Here is a 22,954-nt window from a genome sequence, read left to right on the forward strand (position 1 = left end):
CACACACACACTGCACTCACACACACACTGCATTCATTATATACACACACTGGAAATAAATATTCAATTCATATATACGCACACACACTGCACTCTAACGCACTCACACTGCACTCTAATGCACACACTGCACTCATACACACACACACTGCATTCATACACTGCACTCATACGCACACACTGCATTCATACACACACACTGCATTCATACGCACACACTGCATTCATTATATACACACACTGTAAATAAATATTAAATTAATATAATTTTTTTAGGATCTAATTTTATTTAGAAATTTACCAGTAGCTGCTGCATTTCCCACCCTAGTCTTATACTCGAGTCAATAAGTTTTCCCAGTTTTTTGGGGTAAAATTAGGGGCCTCGGCTTATATTCGGGTCGGCTTATACTCGAGTATATACGGTACTCAGTATGTGTATAAGGCTAACACAGTAAAGGAATTGAAGAATGCTCAGTATGTGTATAAGGCTAACACAGTAAAGGAATTGAAGAATGCTCAGGATGTGTATAAGGCTAACACAGTAAAGGAATTGAAGAATGCTCAGGATGTGTATAGGGCTAACACAGTAAAGGAATTGAAGAATGCTCAGGATGTGTATAAGGCTAACACAGTAAAGGAATTGAAGAATACTCAGGATGTGTATAAGGCTAACACAGTAAAGGAATTGAAGAATACTCAGTATGTGTATAAGGCTATTTTTTCTTTTTAAATCATGTTATTTTGATAATTAAAGGGAAACTCCAGTGCCAGGAAAACGATCGGTTTTCCTGCCACTGGAGGGTCCCTCTCCCTCCCTCCCACCCACCAATCCCCAGTTACTGAAGGGGTGAAAACCCCTTCAGTCACTTACCTGAGGCAGCGACGATGTCCTCCGCGACGCTCCTCCCTGTGCTTCCGTCGGCCGGTGTGCGAGACTGATCCCGCCCACCGGCCGAGGAGACCTAATGCGCAGGCGCGGCAATGCCGCGCATGCGCTTTAGCGCTTCCCATAGGAAAGCATTGAAAACGAATTTCAATGCTTTCCTATGGGGATTTGAGCGACGCTGGAGGTCCTCACACAGTGTGAAGACGTCCAGCAACGCTCCAGCACAGGTTTCCTGTGCTATTAAGCAGGAAGTTCCCTCTAGTGGCTGTCTAGTAGTTACCCTGCAAGGTAATTATTGCAGTTTATAAAAACTGCAATAATTATACTTGCAGGGTTAGGAGTAGTGGGAGTTGGCACCCAGACCACTCCAATGGGCAGAAGTGGTCTGGGTGCCTGGAGTGTCCCTTTAAGAGCAATGTGATTTTGACTGTAATGAACAGTGTGAATAGAAGGGCTGATTGTGCTGTATCTATATGTCTATATAGCGTACGTTGCAGTATTTAATAATGGTTACTTTCTTTCAATCTGTTTTAAGGTCCAAGTAGCTGGAAGATTTATCACTGTGCTGTTGGACCCAAATTCTTATGATGCTGTTGTTTGGGAATCACAGAGCCGTCTCGATTTTGGCAAATACGCCAAGGTTTTAATGGAGAGAATGTTTGACGTTAATTTGCCAAACTACGACATGACGGCAGAGAAAGCTGTATTGAAAATGTAAGTGTGTTTACTTTCAATTAATCTTTCCATTACCATTTGTAACCCATAACCCTGAATGGTGAGACCAGGAAATATCACTCAGCTCGCTGCAATTGTCATCTCAGTGTATACCAGAGGGTGTCAAACAGTTGCCACACTTTGTGGTTTAACAGAAAGCTGAAGTCACAGTCATAGCGTGCGGGGAAATATTTATTCTATACATTATAAAAAAGTGAGGCTTTAACTATATGAACCTGCTCTCAACTCTAGCAGATACTTTTGCCCTTCTTAATTACAGTCTATACTCTGCTTCACACTTTATACAATTTAAATATCTGAAGTTTTGATAGGGTAACAGGTGTCTGATGTGTTTATATTTTAATTTGTTTGTTTAAAATTAGGTTTGAAACCATACGAGCTATTTTTCCAAACACACTGAAGAATAAATAGAGGGAGGGAGGGAGAATGATTTAAAATGACTGCACTGTTATAGTCTGATGGGTACCAGATACTCAGAGCCGCCATTTGATAGTTTATGTATAACATTAGCAATGTGAATGCCCCACTATATAGATCAATACTGTGTATCATGTACAGAATGAGTGCAGTTAGAAAACTTGCTACGTTTGAGAGAATACACCCTCTGATTGCTGCGATTATCCTGCCTGGATGTTGGTTATGTCACATTCCAAGGGCTTTATTGAAGAAAAAAAAAAAAAAGAGAATTTAAAAATAAAATTAAATTTGAAACAATTTTCGAAGTTCAGCTACATTGATTACAATTTTACAGCGTAACTAAACCGATTAAATTTATTTCAGTTTAATAAATTAATAAAGCCGTTTCTATCTGGAAATCTTTTTCCAGAAAAATACATTTTCATAAATCTTGATATTTATTTATCATCATTTTAAGATCCCAATTCCATTTCCTTCTTTAAAATCCAGTAAATCTCTATACTATAAACATTGAATGCTCCGATCAGGATCAGTGAAACTCATTTCTTTAAATATAAAAGTTATGTATAAAATAAACGGAGGTCAGTACATTTTGGCAACGCAGTAGAGGAGACAGGTCATTTATAAAGATTTGTATAAAGTCTGATTCATTTCCTGTCCCTTGCTGGTCACCTAACAACATCATCTTAGTGTTTACTTGGTGCTTTGAGTTATCACACTAATTAGTTGCTGCTATGTTAAATATACGAGGCCTGTCTGGAAAGTATCCAGCCATGTAATATGAAAAATAGAGACATTTATTGAAGGTGATACAAGATACATTGTACATAGGACAATGACGCCTCAGTCCCCTCTAAAGTTGGCACCTTGTGACCTCACACGTTCTCCCAGAGTCTCTTCCACTGTTCAGCTGCCTCGCCGTATTCAGGTGAATCTCATCGACGGTCTGAAATCTCTTCCCGTTCACCCGTTCAAAGCGCCATTTTTTATTATTTGTGTTATATTAACAATTTAAACTAATTTCTCCAGGAATCGTGTTCTGTGATATCACCAGTATTGCTTCATACAACCATTTCTCTCCTTTCTCGTCCCATTGTAGTATTTATTCTAAAGAGGGAAATTCAGGTACATACCGGTGGATATACACGTCAGTGGGGGTGCATTCCCCTTTAACAAAACTTTTTCTGTTTTAATTCACAGACACCTGCAAAACACAAATCTACCAAGCCTGACAAAGTCCATGTTTTATAATCTGAACAATATATTGGGAGACAAAATGTCCTCGGCTGCTGAATGGAAGGAGGAAGGGTTATTCGATTTTACTTACAACGTGATGCTCAGGTATGCAGAGAAATTTCAAGAATATTCCGTTAGGCAGATAGGAAGAGATGTGCAGACAAATTGCTGAATTAAAACAGCCCATATGGTTACAAAGTATCTAGTTCTTACAGTAAAAAAACCTTTCCTTTGCCTTAGACGAAATCTTCTTTCTACCAGTCTAAACGAGGCCATGTGTTTAGTCTGGAAGAAAGAAGATTTCGTCTAAGGCAAAGGAAAGGTTTTTTTACTGTAAGAACAATAAGGATGTGGAATTCTCTGTCTGAAGAAGTGGTTTTATCAGAGTCCATACAGATGTTCAAACAGCTACTAGATGCAAAAACAGAATAGTCAAGGATATAATCTTTCAATGTAGGGTAATAACTGCTCGATCCAACGATAAATCTGACTGCCATTCTGGAATTTCTAGGAATTTTTTTCCTAGCTTGTTGCAAAATTGTGCTTCAAACTGGATTTTTTTGCCTTCTTTTGGATCAACAGCAAAAAACAAATATGAGGAAGGTTGAACTTGATGGACGCAAGTCTCTTTTCAGCTATGTAACTATGTAACTAGTTTAAAGGGACACTATAGTCACCTGAACAACTTTAGCTTAATGAAGCAGTTTTGGTGTATAGAACATGCCCCTGCAGCCTCACTGCTCAATCCTCTGCCATTTAGGAGTTAAATCCCTTTGTTTATGAACCTTAGTCACACCTCCCTGCATGTGACTTGCACAGCCTTCCATAAACACTTCCTGTAAAGAGAGCCCTATTTAGGCTTTCTTTATTGCAAGTTCTGTTTAATTAAGATTTTCTTATCCCCTGCTATGTTAATAGCTTGCTAGACCCTGCAAGAGCCTCCTGTATGTGATTAAAGTTCAATTTAGAGATTGAGATACAATTATTTAAGGTAAATTACATCTGTTTGAAAGTGAAACCAGTTTTTTTTTCATGAAGGCTCTGTCAATCAAAGCCACGGGAGGTGTGGCTAGGGCTGCATAAACAGAAACAAAGTGATTTAACTCCTAAATGACGGTGAATTGCGCTGTGAAATTGCAGGGTAATGATCTATACACTAAAACTGCTTTATTTAGCTAAAGTAATTTAGGTGACTATAGTGTTCCTTTAAGGGAGCACTTAACATGTATTCCTGACCTTATAGAGTTAAAAACACCATCTAGTCCCCTCTCCCCTTCCCCCACTCCACCATAAATATAGTAAAATCTTACTTTTATTCCAGTCTGCAGCTCCTGGATTCCCCCCTGATCTGCCTGCTTGGCTGACAACATCAGAAGTGGTGATCTCAGCAAATCACAATGCTTTAACATAGGAAAGCCCCTAGGCTGAGACAGAGCCAACATGATTCAAACACAGCCCTGACCTATCAGCATCTTCTCATAGAAATACATTGAATCAATGCATCTCTATGAGGAAAGTTCAGTGTCTGCATGCAGAGGGTGGAGACACTGAATATCAGTCACACTGTGCAGCACTGCCCCAGGAAGCACCTCTAGCAGCCATCTGAGGAGTGGCCAGTGGAGTCACTAGGCTGTAATGTAAACACTGCATTTTCTCTGAAAAGACAATGTTTACAGCAAAAGCCTGAAGGGACTGATTATACTCACCAGAGCAAATCCAATAAGCTGTAGTTGTTCTGGTGACTATAGTGTCCCTTTAAGTGCAGATACAAGCCAGATCTGACCGGACTTTAATGGAGAATTCTAAGAGTTTCAATAAAGATTTAAGAACTCAAAGCAGATGGAGAGAGAGCTCTGTATAGGTTATTTGACATCTGGGTCTGTTGGCAGCAGAATTATTCTTGCATGTCGCCCTATTCCCAATAACTGTCTCTCTGCACCCCCATCACATTGTGGGAAGGGTTGCATGCGCACCTCCGCTTAGTATTTCCTGGGGATCCCCCTTAGTACGTTACTGGACTGAGAATTGCTTTGCTAACAGGGTTTTCTCTAATAAATAAAAATCTGAGAATGTTCCAAGTTTGAGCTTTCTCTAAAACAACCTATTCTGTTTCGTCCGTTTTGACACAGTGTGTGGCTTGTTATTATATAATATACACATTCTGATTTCAGAGCCGGGTATCTCACACTTTTCGGCTCAGAGTCCGATCAGTCCAATTCCCACCGTAACACGGCGGACATCCAGCATTCCGAGGAGGTTTACAAAGAATTCCGAAAATTGGATCAACTCCTGATGAAGGCAGCACGCAACATGTTATCCGCAGGTAGAAGCATAGCGTACGCCAGATAACGAATTGTACTTATTACTACTGGTTCTACGTGCAGGGATTAGAGATGGAATATCAGAGGGTGTGAATATTTCTGGGTGCCAATACTTCTAACATTCACCACTCATCTTTCCTGGTTATCAAGTGAGGAACACAGAAGGCAATCTACGCCCCCCTGTGTCAGGAATGCGGCATACTAAAATAAAATGCACAGATCTCATAGATAGACTGCCAGGAGCTTCAGGAACCTTGTAATAACAAGCCCAGAGTATCCCAATAATTGGGTTTATTTACCCGTCAATATCTGTTCCATATTATTAGCTCCCTGTCCCTAACAACCAGTCATATTAAGGATCTCAATATTTCTGATACCAGGTACAGTATAAATCGATAAACTCATTGACCCTAGAATAGAATTTAATACCTTAATGTTGGAGGGCAGCGTGCGATTAGCGAAGGGATCAAAAATATTGTTTATGTAAAATAATAAATCTGATCACCATTAGCCAGAATGGGCAAAAGCGTAATTACACATAAAGCTTCCCCTCCCCATGTGTTTATTTATTCTGCAATGTTATAATATCTCCGTCCAGATTCACCGAAATTAATATCAGATTTCCAAACATTATGGCCGCATGTTAAATGTAACTCAGATACGTGAGACAGATGTGAGAAAAACCTCAAATAACGCACGTTACTCTGCAGTAAAGGGATTTAAGGCTGAAACAGATGTCATTCTGCTATAAGGAGAATTCATTTTCAAAATGTTTGTTTAAATAATGAGTGATGACTGAATAGCTTTTGTAACATGATATCCTTCCTGGTCTAATCGGCACCGAAAGACGAGATTTTATTTATCGACCCTTTTGTTAAACAACGTACTGTTATTAGTATCAATAACAAGAAATGCTCTCTAGAGATGTTTGGGGGAATATCAGATTTGCCTCACTACTACTGTGGTCTCAACCCACTGCGGTCTCTCACCCCCACTGCAGTCTCTAATCCCACTGCTACTGTAGTCTCTCCCCCACTTCCATCAGGGGGTTAAACCAGTATAGCTGTACAGGGCCCAGGTGGCCATCACACACTACATCCACTATACACACACTGCATCCACTTTCCACACACACACAGTAGCGTACATACCAGGGTCGCATGGGTCGCGGCTGCGACCGGGCCCGGCCCACCAGGGGGCCCGGCCGCCCTGCGACCCGATATGTACCCAGTGTGGCCAGCCTCTTCTCCTGGGGGACCCAGCAGCTGGCCACCTCAGGGCCCCCCGAGGCTGACCCTGGTGTTACCGGGGCGGGCAGGCTGGCGGGCGCGCGAGGGAGCACTCTTCCCTGAGCGCTCTCTGCCCAGCTCCCTTGCGCACCGCGTACTGATGCAGGAGCCAGAATATGACGTCCCGGTGACCGGCCGCCCAGCAACACCACTGGCCCCCAGGGAATCCCCTCAGCACTCCCAAAGGTAGGGAGGCTGGGGGGTTAAATTTTTTGAAAAATGTGTGTGTGTTAAAGTGTGTGTGTGTGTGTGTTAGTGTGTGTGTGGCACTGAGTGTGTTAGTTTGTGTGCGTCTGTTAGTGAGTCTGTTTGGTGTCTATTAGTGATTGTGTGTTTTGTAAGTGAGTGTGTATGTGTCTGTTTGTCAGTGAGTGTGTATGTATGTATGTCACTGAGTGTGTGTCTGTCAGTAAATGTGTGTGTCTGTTAGTGTGTATGCGTCTGTTTGTAAGAGTGTGTGTGTGTGTCTTCAGCACTTACCTTTCTCCCGCGCCGGACTCCCTTGGCGCTGGGGAGGTCTCCGCCCTGATCCGCCTCTCAGCTCTGAATGCGCATGCGCGGCAAGCATTCAAACCGCCCATAGGAAAGCATTACACAATGCTTTGCTATGGACGTTCAGCGTCTTCTCACTGTGATTTTCACAGTGAGAATCGCGGAAGCTCCTCTAGCGGGTGTCACTTAGACAGCCACTAGAGGCTGGATTAACCCTCAGTGAAATTGCTATGTTTTCAGCTGCAGGGTTAAAACTAGGGAGACCTGGCACCCAGACCACTCCATTGAGCGGATGTGATCTGGGTGTCTGTAGTGGTCCTTTAAGTGTATGTGTATCTACATGCACTGGCGTACATACCGCGGTCGGTATTATAGAAGCTCGGTAATACAGCAGCTCGGTAATACAGCAGCTCAGTATTATAGCAGCTCGGTATTATAGCAGCTCGGTAATACAGCAGCTCGGTATTATAGCAGCTCGGTATTATAGCAGCTCGGTATTACAGCAGCTCGGTATTACAGCAGCTCAGTATTATAGCAGCTCGATATTATAGCAGCTCAGTAATAGAGCAGCTCGGTAATATAGCAACTCGGTAATACAGCAGTGCGGTATTATAGCAGCTCGGTATTATAGCAGCTCGATATTATAGCAGCTCGGTATTATAGGAGCTCGGTATTATAGCAGCTCGGTATTATAGCAGCTCGGTATTATAGCAGCTCGGTAATAGAGAAGCTCGGTAATATAGCAGTGCGGTATTGAAGCAGCTCGGTATTATAGCAGCTTGGTATTATAGCAGCTCAGTATTATAGCAGCTCGGTATTATAGCAGCTCGGTATTATAGCAGCTCGGTAATAGAGCAGCTCGGTAATAGAGCAGCTCGGTAATATAGCAACTCGGTAATACAGCAGTGCGGTATTATAGCAGCTCGGTATTATAGCAGCTCGGTATTATAGCAGCTCGGTATTATAGCAGCTCGGTATTATAGCAGCTCGGTATTATAGCAGCTCGGTATTATAGCAGCTCGGTATTATAGCAGCTTGGTATTATAGCAGCTCAGTATTATAGCAGCTCAGTATTATAGCAGCTCGATATTATAGCAGCTCAGTAATAGAGCAGCTCGGTAATATAGCAACTCGGTAATACAGCAGTGCGGTATTATAGCAGCTCGGTATTATAGCAGCTCGATATTATAGCAGCTCGGTATTATAGCAGCTCGGTATTATAGCAGCTCGGTAATACAGCAGCTCGGTATTATAGCAGCTCGGTATTATAGCAGCTCGGTATTACAGCAGCTCGGTATTACAGCAGCTCAGTATTATAGCAGCTCGATATTATAGCAGCTCAGTAATAGAGCAGCTCGGTAATATAGCAACTCGGTAATACAGCAGTGCGGTATTATAGCAGCTCGGTATTATAGCAGCTCGATATTATAGCAGCTCGGTATTATAGCAGCTCGGTATTATAGCAGCTCGGTATTATAGCAGCTCGGTATTATAGCAGCTCGGTATTATAGCAGCTCGGTAATAGAGAAGCTCGGTAATATAGCAGTGCGGTATTGAAGCAGCTCGGTATTATAGCAGCTCAGTATTATAGCAGCTCGGTATTATAGCAGCTCGGTATTAGAGCAGCTCGGTAATAGAGCAGCTCGGTAATAGAGCAGCTCGGTAATACAGCAGTGCGGTATTATAGCAGCTCGATATTATAGCAGCTCGATATTATAGCAGCTCGATATTATAGCAGCTCGGTATTATAGCAGCTCGGTATTATAGCAGCTCGGTATTATAGCAGCTCGGTATTATAGCAGCTTGGTATTATAGCAGCTCGGTATTATAGCAGCTCGGTATTATAGCAGCTCGGTATTATAGCAGCTCGGTATTATAGCAGCTCGGTAATAGAGAAGCTTGGTAATATAGCAGTGCGGTATTGAAGCAGCTCGGTATTATAGCAGCTTGGTATTATAGCAGCTCAGTATTATAGCAGCTCGGTATTATAGCAGCTCGGTATTATAGCAGCTCGGTAATAGAGCAGCTCGGTAATAGAGCAGCTCGGTAATATAGCAACTCGGTAATACAGCAGTGCGGTATTATAGCAGCTCGATATTATAGCAGCTCGATATTATAGCAGCTCGGTATTATAGCAGCTCGGTATTATAGCAGCTCGGTATTATAGCAGCTCGGTATTATAGCAGCTCGGTAATAGAGAAGCTCGGTAATATAGCAGTGCGGTATTGAAGCAGCTCGGTATTATAGCAGCTTGGTATTATAGCAGCTCAGTATTATAGCAGCTCGGTATTATAGCAGCTCGGTATTATAGCAGCTCGGTAATAGAGCAGCTCGGTAATAGAGCAGCTCGGTAATATAGCAACTCGGTAATACAGCAGTGCGGTATTGAAGCAGTTTGGTAATTATAGCAGCTCGATATTATAGCAGCTCAGTATTATAGCAGCTCGGTATTGTAGCAGCTCGGTATTGTAGCAGCTCGGTATTGTAGCAGCTCGGTATTGTAGCAGCTCGGTAATAGAGCAGCTCGGTAATAGAGCAGCTCGGTAATATAGCAGCTCGGTATTATAGCAGCTCGGTATTATAGCAGCTCGGTAATAGAGCAGCTCGGTAATATAGCAACTCGGTAATACAGCAGTGCGGTATTGAAGCAGCTCGGTATTATAGCAGCTCAGTATTATAGCAGCTCGGTAATACAGCAGCTCAGTATTATAGCAGCTCGGTAATAGAGCAGCTCGGTAATATAGCAACTCGGTAATACAGCAGTGCGGTATTGAAGCAGTTTGGTAATTATAGCAGCTCGATATTATAGCAGCTCAGTATTATAGCAGCTCGGTATTGTAGCAGCTCGGTAATAGAGCAGCTCGGTAATATAGCAGCTCGGTAATACAGCAGCTCGGTATTATAGCAGCTCGGTATTGTAGCAGCTCGGTATTGTAGCAGCTCGGTATTGTAGCAGCTCGGTAATAGAGCAGCTCGGTAATAGAGCAGCTCGGTAATATAGCAGCTCGGTATTATAGCAGCTCGGTAATAGAGCAGCTCGGTAATATAGCAACTCGGTAATACAGCAGTGCGGTATTGAAGCAGCTCGGTATTATAGCAGCTCGGTATTATAGCAGCTCAGTATTATAGCAGCTCGGTAATACAGCAGCTCAGTATTATAGCAGCTCGGTAATAGAGCAGCTCGGTAATATAGCAACTCGGTAATACAGCAGTGCGGTATTGAAGCAGTTTGGTAATTATAGCAGCTCGATATTATAGCAGCTCAGTATTATAGCAGCTCGGTATTGTAGCAGCTCGGTAATAGAGCAGCTCGGTAATATAGCAGCTCGGTAATACAGCAGCTCGGTATTATAGCAGCTCGGTAATACAGCAGCTCGGTATTATAGCAGCTTGGTAATACAGCAGCTCGTTAACATAGCAGCTCGGTATTATAGCAGCTCGGTATTATAGAAGCTCGGTATTACAGCAATTCGGTAATACAGCAGCTCGGTAACATAGCAGCTCGGTATTACAGCAGCTCGTTAACATAGCAGCTCGGTATTACAGCAGCTCGTTAACATAGCAGCTCGTTAACATAGCAGCTCGGTAATACAGCAGCTCGTTAACATAGCAGCTCGGTAATACAGCAGCTCGTTAACATAGCAGCTCGGTATTATAGCAGCTCGTTAACATAGCAGCTCGGTATTATAGAAGCTCGGTATTACAGCAATTCGGTAATACAGCAGCTCGTTAACATAGCAGCTCGGTATTACAGCAGCTCGTTAACATAGCAGCTTGGTATTATAGAAGCTCGGTATTACAGCAATTCGGTAATACAGCAGCTCGTTAACATAGCAGCTCGGTATTATAGCAGCTCGGTATTGTAGCAGCTCGGTATTGTAGCAGCTCGGTATTGTAGCAGCTCGGTATTGTAGCAGCTCGGTAATAGAGCAGCTCGGTAATAGAGCAGCTCGGTATTATAGCAGCTCGGTAATAGAGAAGCTCGGTAATATAGCAGTGCGGTATTGAAGCAGCTCGGTATTATAGCAGCTCGGTATTATAGCAGCTCAGTATTATAGCAGCTCGGTATTATAGCAGCTCGGTAATAGAGCAGCTCGGTAATAGAGCAGCTCGGTAATAGAGCAACTCGGTAATACAGCAGTGCGGTATTGAAGCAGTTTGGTAATTATAGCAGCTCGATATTATAGCAGCTCAGTATTATAGCAGCTCGGTATTGTAGCAGCTCGGTATTGTAGCAGCTCGGTATTGTAGCAGCTCGGTATTGTAGCAGCTCGGTAATAGAGCAGCTCGGTAATAGAGCAGCTCGGTAATATAGCAGCTCGGTAATATAGCAGCTCGGTAATATAGCAGCTCGGTATTATAGCAGCTCGGTATTATAGCAGCTCGGTATTATAGCAGCTCGGTAATATAGCAACTCGGTAATACAGCAGTGCGGTATTGAAGCAGCTCGGTATTATAGCAGCTCGGTATTATAGCAGCTCAGTATTATAGCAGCTCGGTAATACAGCAGCTCAGTATTATAGCAGCTCGATATTATAGCAGCTCGGTAATAGAGCAGCTCGGTAATATAGCAACTCGGTAATACAGCAGTGCGGTATTGAAGCAGTTTGGTAATTATAGCAGCTCGATATTATAGCAGCTCAGTATTATAGCAGCTCGGTATTGTAGCAGCTCGGTATTGAAGCAGCTCGGTAATACAGCAGCTCGGTATTATAGCAGCTCGGTAATACAGCAGCTCGGTATTATAGCAGCTTGGTAATACAGCAGCTCGTTAACATAGCAGCTCGGTATTATAGCAGCTCGGTATTATAGAAGCTCGGTATTACAGCAATTCGGTAATACAGCAGCTCGGTAACATAGCAGCTCGGTATTACAGCAGCTCGTTAACATAGCAGCTCGGTATTACAGCAGCTCGTTAACATAGCAGCTCGGTAATACAGCAGCTCGTTAACATAGCAGCTCGTTAACATAGCAGCTCGGTAATACAGCAGCTCGTTAACATAGCAGCTCGGTATTATAGCAGCTCGTTAACATAGCAGCTCGGTATTATAGAAGCTCGGTATTACAGCAATTCGGTAATACAGCAGCTCGTTAACATAGCAGCTCGGTATTACAGCAGCTCGTTAACATAGCAGCTTGGTATTATAGAAGCTCGGTATTACAGCAATTCGGTAATACAGCAGCTCGTTAACATAGCAGCTCGGTAATACAGCAGCTCGTTAACATAGCAGCTCGGTAATACAGCAGCTCGTTAACATAGCAGCTCGGTATTATAGAAGCTCGGTAATACAGCAGCTCGTTAACATAGCAGCTCGGTAATAGAGCAGCTCGGTATTATAGCAGCTCGGTATTGTAGCAGCTCGGTATTATAGCAGCTCGGTATTGTAGCAGCTCGGTATTGTAGCAGCTCGGTATTGTAGCAGCTCGGTATTGTAGCAGCTCGGTATTGTAGCAGCTCGGTATTATAGCAGCTCGGTATTATAGCAGCTCGGTATTATAGCAGCTCGGTATTGTAGCAGCTCGGTATTATAGCAGCTCGGTATTGTAGCAGCTCGGTATTGTAGCAGCTCGGTATTATAGCAGCTCGGTATTGTAGCAGCTCGGTATTATAGCAGCTCGGTATTGTAGCAGCTCGGTATTATAGCAGCTCGGTATTGTAGCAGCTCGGTAATATAGCAGCTCGGTATTATAGCAGCTTGGTATTGTAGCAGCTCGGTATTGTAGCAGCTCGGTATTATAGCAGCTCGGTATTGTAGCAGCTCGGTATTATAGCAGCTCGGTATTGTAGCAGCTCGGTAATATAGCAGCTCGGTATTATAGCAGCTCGGTATTGTAGCAGCTCGGTAATATAGCAGCTCGGTATTATAGCAGCTCGGTATTGTAGCAGCTCGGTAATATAACAGCTCGGTATTATAGCAGCTCGGTATTGTAGCAGCTCGGTAATATAGCAGCTCGGTATTATAGCAGCTCGGTATTGTAGCAGCTCGGTATTGTAGCAGCTCGGTATTATAGCAGCTCGGTATTGTAGCAGCTCGGTATTATAGCAGCTCGGTATTGTAGCAGCTCGGTAATATAGCAGCTCGGTATTATAGCAGCTCGGTATTGTAGCAGCTCGGTATTGTAGCAGCTCGGTATTATAGCAGCTCGGTATTGTAGCAGCTCGGTAATATAACAGCTCGGTATTATAGCAGCTCGGTATTGTAGCAGCTCGGTAATATAGCAGCTCGGTATTATAGCAGCTCGGTATTGTAGCAGCTCGGTATTGTAGCAGCTCGGTATTATAGCAGCTCGGTATTGTAGCAGCTCGGTATTATAGCAGCTCGGTATTGTAGCAGCTCGGTAATATAGCAGCTCGGTATTATAGCAGCTCGGTATTGTAGCAGCTCGGTATTGTAGCAGCTCGGTATTATAGCAGCTCGGTATTGTAGCAGCTCGGTAATATAGCAGCTCGGTATTATAGCAGCTCGGTATTATAGCAGCTCGGTATTGTAGCAGCTCGGTATTATAGCAGCTCGGTATTGTAGCAGCTCAGTATTATAGCAGCTCGGTATTGTAGCAGCTCGGTATTGTAGCAGCTCGGTATTATAGCAGCTCGGTATTGTAGCAGCTCGGTAATATAGCAGCTCGGTATTATAGCAGCTCGGTATTGTAGCAGCTCGGTATTGTAGCAGCTCGGTATTACAGCAGCTCGGTATTATAGCACGCTTGTTTTGCTCCACGCTCAGTAGGTTTTGTGGCTGGGCTTTTAAACCCCTTTTTAAATGACGGTGGTTACTCTTACTAAGTAGTTATGGTTGCAGAGTGATATAAACAGAGTTACTGCATCTTTAGATCTGCTAAAGTGAGTGTTGTTCTATATGTTTTCATTAATGTCAATAAAACCCGTCTCGCCTCGGGGGATGTTGATAGACCTCCTTTACGGATGATGAAAGCTTTATTCATTTATTTGTTTGTTTAATTTTGAGGTGAAACGTTGTATTTTGTGTTCACTGGCTAAATAAACTGCACTTTGCCTCCTACCTGTTGAACTAGTAGATTTTGCTTTCTATCCTACCTGTTGAGAGGTTGCGGGCCTCGTCTATGGAGTACCGGGAGGTGCATTAGTTCCTGTACCTTTTACCTGGAGTGACACACAATTTAAACTTCTGCATTTTCCTTTCGAAATAATATTTTGTTTGACGTGTTATTAAGACTCTTTGCCCTTCCACTGCCCAAAAATCTGCTCTATGGCAGCTCACATGAAGGCCATTTTTTCAGAAAATAGCGAATTATTCAATAATTCGGGACACCTGAATTTGGGCCAAATGTCGGTGCAGCTCAGCAGAATTTCGGAACCAAGATTCAAAAAATGAATCAGAAGAATAAAAAAAGAAATTGCTAATTATGCGGCAAATATATAAAAAGAATATTTACTGACATTCTCATAGTGGATCACCTTCACATAATAAGTCATTCTTAAGTTTATGAACTTATTTTAGAGGATGTTATTTTGTATTGTGAAACGGCTTTATGTACAGTTTTCTCAATGAGCACACACACATTTACACGTAAATATTATGGTTTTGAATAATTGCAGAACAAAAGAAGGATTCTGCGTCTGCAAAGAGCCGTCTCTGGAAGCTCCTGGACAGTGAAAAACTCAAAAGGAAAGCGATGAAAAGCGGCTGGATAGAGAGTTATCAGCGCCACCTAGAGGACGCACGGGTTACTCCAGACATGCAGTCAAAAGCCATGGTACTTCAGCTGTGGGCGACGCAGGTATGGACCGAACATAACTATTGGTTAACTACTGGAACAGTTCATTTATAGAGGCAAACTCAGAAAGGCTATCGAATTCAACTTAGAGCTGGGATCATGTTGCTTGGCAGCTCTCCAACTGTGTCGTTATTTGATACGGTCTTTAACCCCTTCAGGACGGAGTCAATAGTGCACGTTCTGATCAAAGCAAAACTTAAACAAAAACTGGAATTTGCGCTATATGTCGGTTCAACCGTAGTTCCCCTCTTTCATATTATATGCACCCACACTTATTATATATCATTTTGTTCAGGAGAAACAGGGCTTTAATTTATCATTAACTATTCATATATGGAAGATAATTTATGTAACGGACCGTTTCGCTTACAAGAGGATAAAACCCAGTTTAGGCGATAATCCCGTTTGCTAGAGACAGGCACAGCTACTGCAGAACACCAAACTCCCGATCTGGATACGAAATAACACTCCGAACTGGAACAGCTGAACAAGAAAAGCATACAATCCGCTTACACTCTTGGCAGTCAGCTTACAATCCAATTCCCCCCAAGAACGAGACGACACTTCATTTTGAGGGTTAAACAGGAACTCTGGACTGGCTCCTCCAGCCTGGCTTTTATTACAATAATCCACATACAGGCCACACCCAGGGGGAGGCATAAAATAACCAATCCGAGATATGGTACAACCCACACCTCCCCTCCCCTTAGCCTGAGAGATAATCCACTTATTATACAGTTTAAAACATAACTTTTACACAATATCTGTAACTTCAAAACCATACATCATATTCGCATAAAAATACATATTCACAATCAATCCATTCGGGGGAACAACATACTCAAAAATTGCATGAATCAGACCAGGGGTTCAAAAGTTACTAAAAGTATCTTTTGGGCCCTGGCTTGCAGCATGGCACAATCTGGCTCAAACAGAAGTAAAACATCCCCCACAATGCATCCCGGCTTCCTCCCTTCTGCCCTGGAGATAATTGGAGAAGTAATCCAATTATCTAGGACTAGAGTCAGACTCCATTAACCACTTGGTTACAAAAAGACAGTAAAAGACATAAAATTACATACTGATACATTTAACACATAAAACACACATTTCTACATATCCCCAGTTTAACTGAACACATAAATACCTACATAATATTTAAGACAGTATTACTGTGATATGTTACAAAGTCTTAAAGGGACATTAGTCCCAAAAGTCCCAATATGTCCATCGCTGATTTTAAAGGGCCAGTAGCAGCAATATAAATTATTACATGCCCAAATATAGTGTTTATAGAGCAATATGTCCAGGGGCCGTAGTCGCAGGGCAGGAGGCTAGCAACCAGGCTTCTCCAGTTCACAGTGGCGAAGTTGGTTTCGCCACAATTTATTATGAATAAAATAAAAAATTTTTTTGAGAAAATAAGATTTTTTTTAAAAATGTGTATTTCCGTCTGACATTTTAGCTGTGAATGTCATTATACTGTTAGGTTTTACTGCAAAAAATGCACATATTTGTAATCAGCGATGTCTCACGAGTACAACAGTACCCCCCATTAACAGGTTTTATGTTGTTTTGGAAAGTTACAGGGTCAAATATAGAACGTTCCATTTTTAAATTGAAATTTTCCAGATTAGTAATGTTACCTTTGAGACGGTGTGGTATCCCAGGAAAGAGAATTACCCCCATAATGGCATAGCATTTGAAAAAGTAGACAAGCCAAGGTATTGAAAGTGGGGTATGTTTAGTTTTTTTTAGTAGCCACTTAGTCACAAACACTGGCCAAAGTTAGCGTTCATATTTGTTTTTGTGTGAAAAAAGCAAAAAACAAATATTTGGCCAGTGTTTGTGACTATCTGGCTACTAAGAAAGACTGGACATACCCCACTTGCAATACCTCGGGTTGTCTACTTTTGCAAATGGTATGCCATCATGGGGGTAATTCTCCTTCCTGGGCTACCATACGCTCTCAAAGGCAACATAACCAATCTGGCAAATTTCAATGTGAAAAAAATGAAATGCAAGCCTTATATGCAGGGGTCAAGTCCTGGGGAAAAAAGTGTGGGAACTCACCCAAGATTCCGCCTCCCCCCCTTAAAACAAATTACACTCCTATGCATATAGTGCAGTGCAGGGTGTGTATAATGAATGTAGTGTGTTTGTAGTGAATGCAGAGTATGGATAATGAATGTAGTGTGTTTGTAGTGAGTGCAGGGTGTGTATAATGAATGTAGTGTGTTTGTAGTGAATGCAGAGTATGGATAATGAATGTAGTGTGTTTGTAGTAAGTGTAGAGTGTGTATAATGAATGTAGTGTGTTTGTAGTGAGTGCGGATTGTGTATAATAAATGTAGTGTGTTTGTGGTGAGAGCAGAGTGTGTATAATGAAGTGTTTGTAGTGAGTGCAGTGTGTATAATAAATGTAGTGTGTTTGTAGTGAGTGCAGAGTGTGTATAATGAATGTAGTGTGTTTGTAGTGAGTGCAGAGTGTGTATAATGAATGTAGTGTGTTTGTAGTGAGTGCAGAGTGTGTATAATGAATGTAGTGTGTTTGTAGTGAGTGCAGAGTGTGTATAATGAATGTAGTGTGTTTGTAGTGAGTGCAGAGTGTGTATAATGAATGCAGTGTATGTAGTGTGTTTGTAGTGAAAGCAGTGTGTTTAGTGAATGTAGTGTGTAGTGAGTGCAGAGTGTGTATAATGAATGCAGAGTGTTTGTAGTGAGTGTAGAGTGTTTTTTAGTAAGTGCAGTGTGAATAATAAATGTAGTGTGTTTGTAGTGAGTGCAGAGTGTGTATAATGAATGCAGTGTGTTTGTAGTGAGTGCAGTGTGTGTATAATGAATGCAGTGTATGTAGTGTGTTTGTAGTGAAAGCAGTGTGTTTAGTGAATGTAGTGTGTAGTGAGTGCAGAGTGTGTATAATGAATGCAGAGTGTATATAGTGAATGCAGAGTGTATATAGTGAATGCAGAGTGTGTATAGTGAATGCAAAGTGTGTATAGTGAATGCAGAGTGTGTATAGTGAATGTAGTGTGTTTGTAGTGAGTGCAGAGTGTGTATAATGAATGCAGTGTGTATAATGAATGCAGTGTATGTAGTGTGTGTGTAGTGAATGCAGAGTGTGTATAATGAATGCAGAGTGTGTATAGTGAATGCAAAGTGTGTATAGTGAATGCAGAGTGTGTATAGTGAATGCAGAGTGTGTATAGTGAATGTAGTGTGTTTGTAGTGAGTGCAGAGTGTGTATAATGAATGCAGTGTGTATAATGAATGCAGTGTATGTAGTGTGTGTGTAGTGAATGCAGAGTGTGTATAATGAATGCAGAGTGTGTATAGTGAATGTAGTGTGTGTAGTGAGTGCAGTGTGTACAGTGAATTTAGTGTGTTTGTAGTGAGTGCAGAGTGTGTATAATGAATGCAGAGTGTGTGTAGTGAATGTAGTGTGTTTGTAATGAGTGCAGAGTGTGTATAATGAATGTAGTGTGTTTGTAGTAAGTGCAGATTGTGTATAATGAATGCAGTGTGTGTGTGCTGGATTATGTGTGTGTGTGGGTGCTGGATGATTGTGTGTGTGTGTGCTGGATGAAGTGTGTGTGTGTGTGTGTGTGCTTAATGAAGTGTGTGTGCGTGTGTGTGCTGGATGATGTGTGTGTGTGTGAGCTGGATGAAGTGTATGTGTGTGTGTGCACTGGATGATGTGTGTGTGTGTGCGCTGGAGGAAGTGTGTGTGTGTGCTGGATGAAGTGTGTGTGTTTGTTTGCTGGATGATGTGTGTGTGTGGGCTATGATGTGTGTGTGTGTTGGATGATGTGTGTGTGTGCGCTGGATGATGTGTGTGTGTGTGTGTGTGTGTGCTGGATGATGTGTGTGTGCTGGATGATGTGTGTGTGTGCTGGATGATGTGTGTGTGTGTACTGGATTGTGTGTGTGTGTGTGTGTGCTGGATTGTGTGTGTGTGTGTGCTGGATCATGTGTGTGTGTGTACTGGATTATGTGTGTGTGTGTGTGCTGGATGATGTGTGTGTGTGTGCTGGATTATGTGTGTGTGTGTGCTGGATGATATGTGTGTGTGCTCGATTATGTGTGTGTTTACTGGAGAATGTGTGTGTGTGTGCTGGATTATGTGTGTGTGTGTGCTGGATTATGTGTGTGTGTGCTGGATTATGTGTGTGTGTGTGCTGGATTATGTGTGCGTGTGTGCTGGATTATGTGTGTGTGTGTGTGTGTGTGCTGGATGATGTGTGTGTGTGTGCTGGATGATGTGTGTGTGTGTGCTGGATGATGTGTGTGTGTGTGTGTGTGCTGGATTATGTGTGTGTGTGCTGGATTATGTGTGTGTGTGTGCTGGATTATGTGTGTGTGTGTGCTGGATTATGTGTGTGTGTGTGCTGGATGATGTGTGTGTGTGTGCTGGATGATGTGTGTGTGTGTGCTGGATGATGTGTGTGTGTGTGTGTGCTGGATTATGTGTGTGTGTGTGCTGGATTATGTGTGTGTGTGTGCTGGATTATGTGTGTGTGTGTGCGCTGGATTATGTGTGTGTGCTGGATTATGTGTGTGTGTGTGCTGGATTATGTGTGTGTGTGTGCTGGATTATGTGTGTGCTGGATTATGTGTGTGTGTGTGCTGGATTATGTGTGTGTGTGTGTGTGCTGGATTATGTGTGTGTGTGTGCTGGATTATGTGTGTGTGTGTGTTGGATTATGTGTGTGTGTGTGCTGGATTATGTGTGTGTGTGTGCTGGATTATGTGTGTGTGTGCTGGATTATGTGTGTGTGTGTGCTGGATTATGTGTGTGTGTGTGCTGGATGATGGGGTGGATGCATTTGCTTTTTAACCTTTATGTGTTTTTTTTTTTTACTTTATTCCCCCGTCCCTGCTTCTTACCTTGTCAGGGAGGGGGGAGATCGCCTGGTGGTCCGGTGGAGGGAAGCAGCCGCTGCACACAGGGGCCATCACACGCTGTGTTCCCTCTCCAGCTCTAACTCTCGCGAGACTCGCCTGTGTGGAGCGTTGCCATGGTAACCCGTGGCAACGCTCTAACAACAGCGGGTCTCGCGAGAGTTGGAGCCGGAGAGGGAACACAGCGTGTCATGGCCCCTGTGTGCAGGTAGCAGGGCAGGTCCTGCAGGACTGGTAACGGGAATGGCGTTCCTGCTTTGGAAAAAGTGCAGGAACGCCGTTCCCATGCGTTCCTGCAGGACTCGAGCCCTGCTTATATGTGACTCTCTAACACCATAAAACCTGTACATGGGGGGTACTGTTATTCTCGGGAGACTTCACTAAACACAAATATTAGTGTTTTAAAACAGTAAAACATATTACAACAATAATATAGACCATAAAAGTAGATTTCAGTTTTTATTGTGACCACTTGGTGGCGATATAGGACCTACCAGGAGACAGACTCTGCGATGCCCTTGACCAAGGTGCTCTGCTCTCCCAGGAGGAGTAATGCTTACATTCTGGCATGAATTGTAAATGACAGTCTGTCTCTAGATATTTTCATTCCACATTTTATCACTTCTGACTCTCTGTGACTTCCTGAGTATATGATCTTGTCTGAGGAGTTGCTGTATCAGCTTTTGTTTAATAGAAAATAGAGATTGTGTCTGTGGACGAGCATTTCATAGAGATGGCAATTCACCGAAGGCCATAATGTTAAGAGATAGTGACAGTCTGGAGCATGAGGGATCATCCTTCGAAGTTCTACTAAATCCAACCAAAAAAAAACATAAAAAAAAAAAATAGGGACCAACAACCCCAAATCAGGTATTTTTATAAATAAGAAAATGAAACCCACCTTTTTTATGTAAACACTGCATTCTTTACATCGATCAGAAAATTCAAACAAATCTCGCAGCTTTATTCAACACGTTTCAAATTCAGGTCAATCTGCTCAAAAAGGAAAAATCCTCCTATTTTGGCGTAAAATTAGAAATTCCGTGTTAATTCACTAGTATTGACACTTTAGAGCCGGACTCTGTGAAAGTTGTGACAATATACGAGAGTTGACTAGTCTGGTCACAGTCCGTAACGTTGTCTGTAATAGGTTTAATGTGTTCAATGTATGTCTTATACCTCTTTACACCGAGGTTTTCTTATATCGTTATTTTTCCCTGTAATGTATACCCATTAACTCCTTATACAGGTGTGTGATTGGTTCTTGCCAGATCAGGATGTTAATACGGGAAGTGTGGAACCCCTTCAGAGCAAAGTGTTAGATAAGTCGTATAATAACAGAACGGTCTTAATGCAGCATTCATCATGATGGGGTTTAAAGCCTTTATCCTCTCTGTAGGCGTTCTGTAGATCCAGTTACTCTAAATGATGCACATACTCCATCTACCAATTAAAAAAATACACACTTTTGATCTAATGAGACATACAGCAATATGAAATGCTCGGGTTTTTAAAATGGAAGATATTCATGGTTTGTGAAATCCCACTGAGGCTAGAAATTTGGAGAGAACTCTCATGCATTAAGCAAAGAAAATGGTTTAATATGTTGTGGAATTATTTTAAATAGTTTTAAACAAATACAATGCAGGCTATTGTGCTGCCATGGCAACAGAACCTTTCGACCTATCAATGCCTGCTTGATGTCACCTGACTACAAGATTGAATTAATCAGATCTGGATGAAACATTAAGGGGTAGTGAAGTACTGGTGGGATTAAAAACCCGGTTTAATTGCTGCCACCGAATGTGAGTTTCGGCATTTCATGCAGAAAGCGAACAGGACGTTAATGGTCAGCAATTCAAGGGGAATTTCAAATTATATGCCAAAATTACCTGAAAGCAGCGGACTTGTTTACAATTAACCCATTTTGGTCTAAGATTTAAAATGTCACTTTGAATTCTGGGCAATTTCTGTTTCCTGGAGGTCCGCGGGGAGGGGACATGGATGGTGAAGCTAATGTATAGGATGCAGTACCCCAAGCACTCTGCAACTCCAGTGAGGGCACAACTGCAACTACAAATCCTCTTTTGTGCCAGAATTGATATTGTTGACAATGGCAGAGGTGTCAGGATTACTAATTGATCCTGCACCTAGAATTGTATCACACCTAGGACTAGAAGGTAACGTCTTACCGGGCCTTACAGTAGCCGGACTTAACGTACCAAAGAATAGTCAGAATACTTGCCGAGGTCGGGGGGCACAGAATGAGACACAACGATAAGGGAAAGCCAGAAGTCAGGGATGTCAAACAAAGCCAAAAGTAAAAAAACTGAAATAAACGTTCAGGAACACACTCTCAGACAACCACTAGGAAAACCACGACAGGGCAACGAGGAAAAGTAAATTTGAGCTTAAATAAGTGCTTTACAGTTCTGATTGTCCAAAAACGGACTTTGACCCCAAAACGTGTGCGCGCGTCTCACGCGTGACATCACGTGCACGACGACGTAGGCAATAAACATGGGCGGACGTGGGGGTATAATTTGGTGAGGATCCACAGTGGCCAGCGTCCATCAACACGTTGCAAGAGTCAGTTATACAGACGCATGGCCGCTGGGCGCAAATACCGCAAGGTGAGGAGGAATATGTTACAATAGGTACACATTTAACTCACAGAGATGGCGTTTAACTCGCACACAGAGACAGTGGCTGGGTGAGTGCATGATCACAATGTATTCCTAATGAATACTGGGTTTGGCACTAGACCTGTGACACAGGAAGTGGGAGAATTCTCAAAAACTGCAATTTATGCCTAAGATTTGTATTTCTTCATATTCCTGGTTAAGTGAAGAGGTTTAGAAGTAAGCATTAGTGATCACCAAATAATGAGACTTGAGTCATTATATTATATAGATGGGCAG

At 42.4% G+C, this 22,954-nt stretch overlaps 1 protein-coding gene across 1 annotated transcript in view; it reads left to right on the forward strand.

The window, feature by feature from the left end:
- The window catches only part of PTGIS (prostaglandin I2 synthase), a 63,527-nt gene that overhangs the window by 29,071 nt on the left and 11,502 nt on the right, over positions 1 to 22,954 (forward strand). The window contains exons 3-6 of the mRNA XM_063425677.1: positions 1,422 to 1,600; positions 3,239 to 3,379; positions 5,446 to 5,597; positions 14,953 to 15,134. Coding sequence (XP_063281747.1) covers positions 1,422 to 1,600; positions 3,239 to 3,379; positions 5,446 to 5,597; positions 14,953 to 15,134 — 654 coding nt within the window. The remainder of the gene's footprint in view (positions 1 to 1,421; positions 1,601 to 3,238; positions 3,380 to 5,445; positions 5,598 to 14,952; positions 15,135 to 22,954) is intronic.

Source organism: Pelobates fuscus, chromosome 6 (genome assembly GCF_036172605.1).
Source record: "Pelobates fuscus isolate aPelFus1 chromosome 6, aPelFus1.pri, whole genome shotgun sequence".
Taxonomy (NCBI): Eukaryota; Metazoa; Chordata; class Amphibia; order Anura; family Pelobatidae; genus Pelobates; species Pelobates fuscus.